This window comes from Olea europaea, chromosome 1, assembly GCF_002742605.1.
Source record: "Olea europaea var. sylvestris chromosome 1, O_europaea_v1, whole genome shotgun sequence".
Taxonomy (NCBI): domain Eukaryota; kingdom Viridiplantae; phylum Streptophyta; class Magnoliopsida; order Lamiales; family Oleaceae; genus Olea; species Olea europaea.
Window position 1 is genome coordinate 23,328,145 of NC_036237.1, and position 12,688 is coordinate 23,340,832.

The 12,688-nt window shown below is 33.8% G+C and overlaps 2 protein-coding genes across 4 annotated transcripts; one reads left to right on the plus strand and one right to left on the minus strand.

Annotated features, from left to right (window-relative positions):
* Positions 1-821: 821 nt before the first annotated feature.
* LOC111397549 (protein trichome birefringence-like 33) lies at positions 822-5,658 on the plus strand. Of its 2 annotated transcripts, none has more exons than XM_023024538.1 (6): positions 822-1,087; positions 1,449-1,665; positions 2,808-2,979; positions 4,358-4,557; positions 4,629-4,787; positions 5,069-5,658. In XM_023024538.1, the coding sequence occupies exons 1-6, from the start codon at positions 901-903 to the stop codon at positions 5,406-5,408; spliced, it is 1,275 nt and encodes a 424-aa protein (XP_022880306.1). In that variant the 5' UTR covers positions 822-900; the 3' UTR covers positions 5,409-5,658. The 2 variants fall into 2 exon arrangements, with proteins under 2 accessions (XP_022880306.1, XP_022880314.1); XM_023024546.1 differs by having other exon boundaries at positions 928-1,087; positions 1,454-1,665; positions 5,069-5,408.
* Positions 5,659-5,926: 268 nt separating this feature from the next.
* On the minus strand, positions 5,927-8,214 carry LOC111397561 (dehydration-responsive element-binding protein 2C-like). Of its 2 annotated transcripts, XM_023024562.1 has the most exons (3): positions 7,992-8,214; positions 7,466-7,517; positions 5,927-7,310 (listed from the first exon to the last, which is right to left on the minus strand). In XM_023024562.1, exon 3 carries the CDS (start codon positions 7,298-7,300, stop codon positions 6,212-6,214), a length of 1,089 nt encoding a protein of 362 aa, XP_022880330.1. In that variant the 5' UTR covers positions 7,301-7,310; positions 7,466-7,517; positions 7,992-8,214; the 3' UTR covers positions 5,927-6,211. The 2 variants fall into 2 exon arrangements, with proteins under 2 accessions (XP_022880330.1, XP_022880323.1); XM_023024555.1 differs by lacking the exon at positions 7,466-7,517 and having other exon boundaries at positions 5,929-7,310; positions 7,992-8,211.
* Positions 8,215-12,688: the final 4,474 nt, after the last annotated feature.

The following is a 12,688-nucleotide window of genomic DNA, read 5'->3' on the forward strand; positions in this document are numbered from 1 at the left end:
ATTTTTAAAATTGAACTCAAGTGGTCAACAATGATAATATAATTAGCCTATTGTTTTAATTTTTTTTTTCCCGACAGTGCAATGTCCTTTACTTCAAGTTTTCGACCATGTCTAAAGATGTAGCCATAGTGGTTTTTCTAAAAAGCACTCTGGGAATTGTTTTTTTTTTTTTTTTACCTCATTTTGGAAAGTTTTATTTTAAATTCACATTCGTGTGGATCATGGGATAAGTTAATGAGGCAGCCTGTTTGGTTTGAATTAAAATTTAATTTTAATTTAAGTTTAAATCAAAATCAAACAATCAATATTAACCACATCTTTTCAATTACACATTTTAAAATTTTTTATCACAATCTACTAAAATAATATAATTTTAATCCTCAAAACACCCTCGAGGAAGGATCATGGGATAAATTAATAATGCAGATTAGGAACTAGTGCCAACTAACGAAATTGAAAATGACCAGAAAAATCAACATTTTCCCACCTAAAATCCTACCAAATCATTATAATTTGTGCACGTCTTTGAACCAATTGTAGATGAAAATGATTTTCTATCTGTCACAATATTTCTTATCTTAGAAACCAAGAAAATTTATAGCTTTTCAAACCATCATTATGAAAATGTCCAACCTTATTGAATTAGAAAATCATCTCTTATTATAGTCGTTAAAAGTCTAATCATTCTCAATCAAATAAGTTAAAATAACTAACAATTTCAATTTCTTTTTCTTTACTTGTGTGCTAAGACAGCAACATTTTACTAATAAAGATTATTAAATTTCTTCTACCAATACCATTCATGTATTTATCCCACGCTCCAAATGGGACCGATTACCTTCTCTTAACAAACCAAAGTACAAAGAAAACAGAGAGGCCGGCCTAAAAGGTTTCAAACTGATGAAGCCACCACCGTCCTCTTCCGCCTCCAGAGCCATCCTCCTGCGCAAAGCCCGTCTTTCGCCTTATCTTTTCGCCTTATTAGTCTTCATCTTCTTAGTCACCCTCCTATATGGGGAAGATTTCAGCTGCACCTTTGGCCAGTTTGATTCTGATCACCATAGCCACCTGCACACCATTTCAACCGGTAAGAGACTTAAAAAATACATTCATGTTTGGTATGCTAAATTAGATTAGATATAACTGCATGAAGAAAAAAGTTAAAATTTGTCCTTTATTCTAAGTTCGTGCACAACAATTAATTTTGACGACGTATTTTATGGGGTTCACAACTTTTCAACCATACATTTTCTCAATTTTTATCAAAATATACTAAAAATCTGGTTTTAATCTACATCAAACTGGAGCATATATATGGGCTAAAATTTGTCCATTTATCATCATGTTGATTTCTATCTAGTAAAGTGAACTATAGATGCTTACATGGTACAATTATGCAGTGCATACATATTGCTAAAGCGTGGGGCTTTTAATTTGTGTGGTGTTAGAGAAGAACAGTGAAAAGTTGGCTTTCGCCATTGGAGAGACTGAGAGGGGCTGCGATGTTTTCAAAGGGAGGTGGGTACGAGACAAGAAGGCTCGGCCGCTTTACGAGGAGTGGGAGTGTCCGTACATTCAGCCGCAGTTGACATGTCAAGAACATGGCCGGCCGGAGAAGGAGTATCAGCATTGGAGATGGCAGCCTCATGGCTGTTCACTTCCAAGGTTTGTTATTATTTTATTTACGATAAGTATATGTTGTTGTCATTCGAAAAACTTGTCAGTTTCTGCATTTTGCTAAGCATGCAATCAACTTATATATTTATGGAATGAATTTTGCCTTTTGTACACTATTTTCTTGGCACCAAGTTTGACATTGCTTTTATTTTCAAAAAATTGTGATCCGGAAAACTTTTGTTATTGTTTTTGTTTTTTTTTTTTTTAAATTGACGAATGGTGGTTTGCCGTGTCAAACTTGGTGTTTACAAAGCATGATTGTTATGTAATTTGAGAGAGTGATCCATGAATTTGAGTAGTCCATGTTTGGTTTAGTTGAAAACGTAGATAGAAATTTAAGTCAACGTCAATATTAATTGTAGTTATATGTTTTATGGGATCCAAACCCTTATCAACTTTTAATCAAACATTTAGTCCCTATTTAGTTTTGCTAGATTTTGAAAAAAGTTGATAAAACATAAGATTAGAAAATTGATAAAAGCTTTGAATTCCATGAAATGTGTAGTTAAAAGTTTTTTCAATCCTCCAATCATGGAATTCCACATCTACATTATGGATACCCTTATGGATACCATAACTTACATGTATATGACTGCGGTTTATTAATCTAGACTGTTGGCATGCTTAATGCAAAATTTTAAACTACTAAGTAAATCACTATTAGCATAACAAATTTTTTTCCTTTGACCGAAGACAAATTTCTTTAAAAGTTTTTTCAATCCTCCAATCATAGAATTTCATATCTACATTAGAGACACCCTTATGAATACCATAACGTACATGTATATGACTGCGGTTTATTAATCTAGACTGTTGGCATGTTTAATGCAAAATTTTAAACTACTAAGTAAATCACCATTAGCATAACAAATTTTTTTCCTTTGACCGAAGACAAATTTCTTTTTGACATCATACCAAATGTTAGTTCAACCTCTCCCACTAATGATTAGTTGAGTAGATAGCGCTTTACCTCCAGAGTGGGCCGGGCTGCCAACCATTTTGGGTTGTCCACTTATTCAAGCCCATTAACTTGGTCCACATGGACCTCAATAAAAGAAAATTAAAAATTATGAGTTTTGGGGTATACGCATTTTGTTATGTACTAATGGAAATTAATTTTAATTTTACAGTTTCAATGCCACATTGATGCTTGAAAGCCTCCAAGGAAAGAGAATGTTGTTCGTCGGAGATTCTTTAAATCGGGGTCAATATGTTTCAATGATATGTCTTTTACATAGAGTCATCCCTGAAGATGCCAAATCCATGAAAACTTTGGGTTCTTTAACTGTTTTCACAGCCAAGGTGATATATTCAATTCTTCAAAATATTGTTAATTTGTTTGATACGCTCAATTAAATAAAATTGAATATAATCTCCTAAGTCTACTGCAAATCTGCAATGAACTTAGCTGAAACAAATAAAAGTGAGAAAGTGAAAATGAGCAAAAAAGAGAGAGACACTAACTAAACGTGGTTGAGTAAACCATTGATCATTATTAGAAAAGAAGAAGCAATCAACTCAAAAGACCAAATGATACAAATCTTCCTCACACACACAAGCATAAACTAGAAGATAAGTACATGATACACATAATTATAGCAGCAATTCTACACATACAGAATTTGGTTTTCAGAATTTATACAAAAGACACTTGATAACAATCTGCCAGATAATGGTCTATATATATTAAAGAGCATATCAAACCAGAGACTGCCACACTTGCATCTTGTGCAATTCTGTGAAGTATTTTTTTGTACAAGCAGATTAAATCCATTTGTAGTTGTACCATTTTTTAGTTTGTTTCTCTTTCTCTTCCGCCTTTTTCTTTTTCTCACACACACACATTCTGTCCAATTTCTTGCTCTCGGACTTGTGTCATGTATTTCTGTATAAATATGCTATTAAGGGATAAATTTTACATCGATTAAATATTGAAATATAAATCAATATATAGCCCTCGTTTCATTCTCATTCTTTGACCACAAAAATGAAAAATATGACATTTATTCATCACATGAAACCACCATATTGACTTTCTATACCTTTTGTAGGTCCCGTAATGATTATATTTTTCATTCTCATTCTTACAAAAATGGATACCAAACGGGGTCATAAAAATTTAGACTATTTCTCTTAATAAAGTGACCTGATTGCACAGTATGTCATATTCCTTTTTACCAATAAATTTGCTTTCCTTTTCGTAGTTCAAATATTATTTTAGATTCTATTTCCTAAACTTGCCTTTTCTTTTTTTAACAGAATAGCATAGCCCGGCTGGAACTTTTCTTTACAAAGAAAGTATTTCTGAGTTGCGATACAATTTAGTCCTAACTTTATTACAATTGTGAATGTCAAGGCATAACTGTTATAGAGCAAATCCTTTCTAGCCACAATGGGATTGGGCAAACGCTCAAATTAAATAGTCGATATGTCTTTTACGAAGCACCTTAATTAAAAATGAAGTCCAAAAAGGGGCTACATGGCAAGTGTGATATGGACTATGGAATATGACTACAGTTGACCTGTCAATTCAACTCTAACTCATTTTACACCTTCAAAACCATAACATGGTTAAAAATCTTTCTTTCACGTAGTATTTATTTGTTTCTATTGGGCAAGAAAGATAAAAAATGCAATGTACAGAATTCTATTTTCTTTCTAAACCTCTATATACATGTAGGATTACAATGCTACAATAGAGTTCTACTGGGCACCATTTCTTCTGGAATCAAACTCAGATGATGCAGTCATTCACAGAGTAACTGACAGACTTGTTCGCAAAGGTTCGATAAATAAGCATGGGAAAAACTGGAAAGGAGCAGATATAATTGTGTTCAACACTTATCTATGGTGGATGACTGGCCTAAGATTCAAGATTCTGTAAATTCCCACTCCCAAATACATAGTATTTTCTTGCCTTTTTTTCTGGTTCTTGAAACTTTTGTTTACAGGCAAGGATCTTTTGATGATGAAGAGAAGGATATTGTGACACTACCAACGGATGATGCTTATCGTATGGCCATGAAGAGCATGTTGAGATGGGTGAAGAAGAATATGGATCCCAATAAAACGAGAGTCTTCTTTACCAGCATGTCGCCTTCGCATGAAAAGTAAGTAGAACAATATTTAGACTCAATAAACAACTTCCATTTGTGTGCATAGGATGTGAAGAAAACAAGATTTAAACGAAAATATCATAACCTCTTTTAATAACTTCAATTTTTATGTCATATACTTCACACTTTTCTACATTTTCCTTTCCTCTTGCGATGTTAGCAGAACATGTCTAGGAAGTATTTACAAATAGTTTTAATCCTACTAGTACAAGTACGGTGCTTAAAATCTATATCTATTGAATATGCCTATATATCCGATCATCTGTGTTGTGCAGGAGCTTTGAATGGGGAGGAGATCCAAATGGCAACTGTTACAATGAAACAACCCCAATAGAAGATCCAGAGTACTGGGGATCAGGCAGTCGAAGAAGCATAATGGGAGTGATTAGTGAAGTATTCAGCAAATCAAGGGTTCCAATTACGTTTCTCAACATCACCCAACTCTCAAGTTACAGAAAAGATGCACATACATCTATTTACAAGAAACAATGGAGCCCGTTAACCCCAAAACAGTTGGCAAACCCAGTGAGCTATGCTGATTGTGTGCATTGGTGTTTACCCGGGCTTCAAGACACTTGGAATGAGCTTTTATTTGCCAAGCTTTTCTATCCTTAATAGGATCAGTACACAGCATGTAGTAGTGGAAACTTTGAAGATTTTCTGATAAAATCAACTAAGATATAAAATCACCTAACGTGTAAAAAGGATTCTTGCAGTTCCCCCAACGTTAGAAGAGAACAAAGAACAGAAAACTTCCCCTCCCTGTCCTGTTTTCGCCCAATTCTTTAGATTTTCTGTTTTTGTAACATAAATATTGTCAAGAACTCATCACCATGAACAAAGTTCGTAAAATTGAACTGGATAATTGAAAACGCCTTTCTTGTACTACTAAAAAGTTGATGCTTCTAAACAAATGAACATTCTACAATAGATCGCGCTCGAATAGGTTAATCTTGAACCAGTCATCAAGGATAGTACAACAAAGAGAATTTAACATAACGACAATTACGGGTAAAGGATCAAAAATAGCCAGAGTTTAGACACTAGGTCGGTAACCACAGATAATTCAGTGCATATTTGAACATTGTATTCCAATGTCTTCTACCATGATCTATGCGTAATAGAACACAATATGAAAAAAAAATTTTATTATATTTTCAATGGATAATTTTGTCTGTACAGAAAGATGGTTATAACTAGAATGAAATACTAATTCTAGACAACAGTCAGTATACTCATCCAATCTAAAACCTTGGATCTTTTAGCAGAGAAGACAAGGGAATTGGCACAAAAAGAACATTCCCATGTCGACTACTGTTCCTATATTCAAGAGTTAATGAAAGCCACAAAACAAAGCTACATATCAGCAAGCGTGTGCAAGAAAACGCGATTGATAATCCTGCACCATCGCCAGCACATTATAGAGGTAAGTAGGGATCTAGTTCGAGGAACAAATCATCCAATGTGAAATTAAAATCTTCCTGTCTCCCAGGTTTCAAGAAATCAAATCCATAATCAACTTCTAAAGGTTCCTGCTCCACAGGAGGCGAACTGCCAAGAAACTTCGGGTCCGAGTTCTTTAATTGGTATGCGAAGTCTGGATGTTGTAAATTGCTGTAGGCACCCAGTCCTGCTTCATTAGTATATGAACTCACTCCATTTTGAGGCCCTGAAACACGAGGAACGTAATCCAAAGCACCCAGTAACTCGTCTGCATCAAACATCTCGTCAAATGAAAAGTTCTCTAATTGATGTTGTCCAGCCTGAGATCCCAGGCCATTAACAATAGTAGGCTCGTCCTTTATATCGAACCTACCAACTTGTGTGTTGTTTGTGGAGTTCTTCACGGGTCCTTTCTTTACTTGCTCCTTCACAGTGCTCATAGGGTCACCCGCCTTGTGCGGCACAAGAGACCTACTATCGTCAGTCCATGGCTCACCTTTACCATCCTCCTGCTTTATCTTGGAAGCATCGGCCTTCACTGTGACATCATCCCGGAGGCAAACCTCAGCGAGACAGGATTCCATGGAGTCAGATGTAGATATAGATGGCATTGAAGATAACTCTTTGCCTCTCGATGAACTGTAAATTGGAAAATTTAGCCGAGCATGATTTCCATACATCGCCTTTGCTGCTTCATCATAAGCAAAAGCAGCTTTAATTGCATTGCTAAATGTACCTAACCACAGCCTACTTCCCCCGTGTGGTTCCCTAATTTCGGCAACCCATTTACCCCATGTTCTCTGCCTCACACCTCTGTACTTGCAACGAGCATTTTCGGGGCCTCCTTTACCCTTCATGCATCCTTTTTTTGATCCCTTGGCAGGAGCCCTAAGCCTGCGCGTATTTTCATCATCCAGAAAATCTAGTTTATCATTGTAATCCTTCCACATTGCAAGTGTTTCTTCTACACTTCTAGATCCACCCCTTCTTCTTCTCGACTTCCTCTTTCTTGAACAGTCCAAGGGTTGAGACACCGGATTAAAAGCTTGATTGGGAAATCCCATATGTGGTTTTCTGCAAAAAGAACATAACTTCAGCCATCTTCCCAAGTAAAAGAACAATTCAACTCGACCTGAAGCTCATGGAGTGACTTGTTATCATTACCAAGATTCAACACACAAGTTAGCAATCAGACTGCACAAGCAAAAGAAATTAAGCCTTCCACTTACACTTAAGCTCCTTTCGTCACTGCCAACTTCAATTGTTTTACAATGAAAGAATCTGTATAGGACAAATCAGAATAACTAAAAACCAATTCAGCTGAGCACTAGAGGAACATCAGCTAGCAGAGGTTACAAGAATCAGTTACAACTCGAAGAAATTTACAGAACACGCCTCCAAAACATTAGCGTGCCAATGTCTTGGAGTAAATCTAATAATTAAAAGAAATTATTTTTTCATAGCCAAACAATCTATGGATAAAAGCCTCAAACCTTAAAGTCGAAATAAAACCCACAACTTCAGCAGATAAATTCTAATAAAGCTCATAAAATTCCCAGCTATAACCTAAAGTTTTTATCTATAACCAACAAAAAAAAAAAAAAAAAAAAAAAAAAAAAAAAAAAAAAAAAAAAAAATAAAAAAAAAAAAAAAAAAAAAAAAAAAAAAAAGATCCCCTCGCCCCAAATTAAATAATCCATAAAAATCACACAAACCTGTAGCAAAAACATAAGATATCAGATGAAATCAACGTACCCTTCAACAAATTCAGTTGACGTGCAACTATTCGACTGATTCCCTTCACCAAAATTGCGCGTCCTTCACAAAATCTCAGCTTTTCCCTGTTTGCTTCAGTTAACTTTTTTGTAATTTCCGACGATTAGTTTTAGAGATTTTCTTGAATGCAAGAGTGAAATCGATTAGTCAGAGGTATTTGCAGGGTATTTATAGCCTTCTTAAGAAACATCCTAGTAATACTATACTAATATATCTCGAGGGTTCCCCTTTCGGATTGAAAAAAAAAAGATACTTGACGTGGCGTTCAGATAACATTAGGATTCCACGCGTCCCTTTAGCTTCTGACCCGAACCAGTTTGCTTTGTGCCGAAGCAATTTCCGGCCCAATTCTTTTTATGTGTTTGTAACCCCACAGTTGGGGGTAAATTTCAGTTATGCCCCTGATAGTCTTTCGCAAAATTTAGAGGTCGGGCATAAAAAATTGAGAAAATTGCAGCAACGGTCCTCAACCTTTTCAATTTTTACAGATTTTACCCTAATTTTTATTTTGTGCCAATGAATGTCCCTAACCTTTCAAAATATGCAGAAGAAGTTCAACTGGATAGAAACCATCCATTTAACCGTTAGTTGACCAAATAATTGACATTGACTACAATTTAGTAAGTGTAAAATTAAAATGGTAACTTAGTTAATTCCATATTATAAAAAATCAAACAAAATTAAGAAAAGAAATAAAAAACCAAAAACATCCCACCCTACCTCCCCAATAAAAAACCCCTATTTTCTTCTTCTCCGACAAATCTTACCAGAAACAGTCACAATGCCACCTTCGACCCACATTGCCACTACCCCCACCCCCATCCACTACCAGTTCTGGCACCTTTTATTGCCACCATATTTGGCATCGTACATTTGAAAATAAAACCAAGAAAACTCATACAATCACGCGATCCAACTTCAAAATTCAGCAACTCTAGTGACACATATAGTTGGGCATCGTTGCCAATCGATTCGCCTCACCCAGGTGCTTCGAATAATGGTAAGACATCGTCCAAAAAAGCTACGTTTGATAGAGGTTTGCCTCGACAGCAAAATGAGGCAATTCTGTCAATTGATAAGGTTTGGAAATGATTTTTCACAAAAATTGGTCTTTTCTAAGAAATTCAACCCAAAAATCCCTTAGCAACAACGAATAATGATGGGTATACCCTCAATTGATCCAATTGTGTCACAAATTACTCTAATTTTGACTTCATATTCTACACATCGACATTTTCTATTTTCATAATCTACCCAACAGCCTTTGAGTAGTGGAGACTGTCTTCGAAAAGCTGTGCCCGCGATGTTGGTGCCGGTGACGATTGGCGATGTGGGTTCCGGTGATGACCAGTGTGAGTCAGAGTTAGGGAAGAAGAAAGTGTCGATCTTTAGCCTTTTTGTTTTCATGAGGGTAGGTGGGTGGGGTAGATTTCTTTTATTATTTTTGGTTTTTTATTTAATTATTCTATGTACAAAAATGTAAAGTTACCATTTGCCCTTTTTAAATTAGTCAAAATTGTGATCAATGTCAATTTTTTGGTCAAATGAATGGTTTCCATCCAGTTGGACCTCTACTGCATATTTTTGAAAGGTTAGAGTAAAGTCTGCAAAAATTGAAAAGATTTGACACCGCTGTTACAATTTTCTCTAAAAAAATTTAATTTTTGTTGTAACCTTTATTAAGAAAAATTGATAAAATTGTCTGCTACTAATTGATTTTTATGGAAAAAGGCTGGGCCTCTATGGAAAATTTTAGAAATTGATAATTGTGGAAATTACACTCAACCAGAATTTTCAAGATTCAACTTCAAAAATTAGATTTAAAGTTTTTATATACAAAAATCAGATTATATTATTAAAAATATTAATAATAATATTACAAAAACTAAATTATTTTACATATCCACGCCACTACTATCATCTACACTTCCAAACCCTAATTATTTCCCTATCTATTCTTTCTCTCTAGCACCCACCTGTTCTCTCTTCTACTCCCATCTCTTTCTACTCGCTTTTTCTAAGAACTGCATCACTGCCAATAGTCCACAGTCATTATCGTCGCTACCATGCCCACCTGAATATGTCGTTCGTCGATCTAAGATCTCATAGCATCTCTTTTTTCACCTTTCCATTCTCTCTTCCTCTCCCATCTCCCTCTACCGTCGCGATGTCACTTGCGCTACCACCATGCCCACTCACCTTTGATTTGATAGTAGTGTCGATCTAAGATTTTCGAGCAGATTTGAGATGAAGATGGGTTCAGATGGTGCGAATCACGATGTTGATGATGATTTTTTTTTTTTTAGTTGTTGGTAGATTCCATGTTTTCGTGGTGGTGAGGGTGGTGGTGGTGGTCCGGTGGGCATGACAACGATGGCGGAGCAGATCGTAGTTGTAGTAGGCACAAATCGCAGTGATAAAGATGATTTTTTTTTTTTTTGGGATGTTAGATGGGCGTTGGTGGTTTTTTTGGTGTTGTTGGGGTTTGGGGCGGTTTTGTTGGTGGAAGTGGTGGCGGTGCGACGGCGACGCAAATGGAGTGGGACGAATAGTGTTTGTGACAAATTATTTCAGTTTTCTGACCTTAAAAATAAAAAAAAAAAAAAGGGTTGCTAGAGGGAGGAGGTGATGGTGGCTCTGGAGACCACGGTGGTGGTGATGTTATTGGAGACAAGGGTGAACCTGTGGTGGTAAGTGTTGAGGTGGTCACAAATTATTTAGTTGATTGTAACAATTAAATTGATTAATCTGTGACAAATGCTCAATATGTGATCGATGAAAAAGATAAATTATGATAAAAAATACTGTATAACCTAAAAAATTATTAGTTTGTCATTGATAATTTGGTAATTTGTGATTGTATAATAAGTTTCGATAAATAAATTATGACTTATAAATTTTTGATTTGTGATCGATAAACAAGTTATGACTTATAAAATTTTTAAATTATGACTATAAAATAATTTGTGACCATAAAAATTTTGATTTATGATCGAAAAATAATATGTGACTAACTAAATCTTTAATTTGTGATCATATTGTATAGAATTGAGACCTTAATATATTTAATTAATAAAAAAATATATATAATTAATTAAATCATAAAATAAAATTTTATAATCCGATTTTGAAATTTGAAACCTTTGTTCTTAGGTTTGAAATGAATCATACTTAACCTCTTAGTTATTAAATTTTCTCTTGATAATTTAATGTCAAAACCTGAATGTCTTCAGTTTTTCAAAAACAATTCCTAAATAAAGTAAAAGTATTCTACGTATTATAAATAATGATTTTATAAAAAATACATTTAATTTAAATAAGTTGCGTAATAAATTTATCCATCAATAAATTAATATGTAATGTGATTGATAATTAATAGATCACTTCTCTTTTCCTCTATACATATGTTACAGAGTTATTCAGTTTTTTTTATTATTTCATTTGAATCAAACCATAGTAATTTTTCACTTTTCCTAATATGTTAAATGAAATAAAAAATACGAAATAATCTATCAACAGCATAAATAGCACGGATCCCCTTTATTAAATATTCAATGAATAATGCTATCTATCGTGACAATGGTCATGAGTCCAATTGACATTCTCATCTAATTAATCGACTAACTTATTAAATGCATCACAATCCATTAGATAAATAAATCAAGTGTCTAGACTAATAATATTAATACTAATGACGTGCAATATTACTACTTTATATTATGGATGTGTTTGAGTCCCTTTAATTTTTCAAAATGTGTTATAAAATAGTAAGAATATGTTGTTAAAAAAAGAATATTTTTTTGATTTGTATATACTGTTATTTTAATGAAAAATGTCTCATTGAAAATGAGTACTGTAAAAAAATAATGTGATAGAATGTAAAATAATTAGTGACAAACAGGAGCTATATTAAAGTTCAAGACAACTTCATTGAACGATATATTAGATAACCCACTTCACGTGTATTGATCACAATGATAGTTTTTAAAAATAAATTAAGCTATTTGTATACCTCACTTGATAGATTGATCACGTGAAAGTGTTATAATGATTTGATTAAATGTGTAAGATGTAAAAGGTGGTTTGATATTGTATCAATTATAAATTAAGAGAAAAGATAGCCCTTCGTCACGAGCTGGACTTGAACCAGCGCCTCTAGGCAACGAGTGAGAAGGAGCCTTGACTTGAGCATTGTACAATTGTTTAGGCCATCTCCAACCCTACATCAAATTTTGCACCATTTTGCACCAAATTTTACACCAAATCTTGTACTAAACTAAAATTCATCTCCAACCATTACACTAAAAGTTATACCAAATGAACAGTGTTTAACGATTTTCTTCCCTTTTTTTATTCTTTATAATTTATCTATTTGAAATATTATTTATTTAATTATTTTATAAACACATAAATTACTAAATAAATAATTACGTTAAATTACGAAAAAGATTAAATTCATTAATAAATATAAAAAATACGAAACAATTAATAAAAATACTACAACAACGAAAATATGAAATCAAATTAGATTATCGTATGTATGTCGTTGTTTAATATATTTCGTGTTAACTTTAATAAATAATCGTGTTTGTTGTATTTTGAATTGTTTTTCGTCTTTTAATTAATTTATTAATTATTATGTCTTACATTTAAAATTTATTTTAAATGTAAATAAT

Bases quoted from the DNA above. Each gene is read 5' to 3' on its own strand.
- LOC111397549 (XM_023024538.1), top strand. From the start codon at position 901: ATGAAGCCACCACCGTCCTCTTCCGCCTCCAGAGCCATCCTCCTGCGC. The intron at 1,088-1,448 runs GTAAGAGACTTA...GTGTGGTGTTAG, and splicing joins CCTGCACACCATTTCAACCG to AGAAGAACAGTGAAAAGTTG. The intron at 1,666-2,807 runs GTTTGTTATTAT...TTAATTTTACAG, and splicing joins CATGGCTGTTCACTTCCAAG to TTTCAATGCCACATTGATGC.
- LOC111397561 (XM_023024562.1), bottom strand. From the start codon at position 7,300: ATGGGATTTCCCAATCAAGCTTTTAATCCGGTGTCTCAACCCTTGGAC.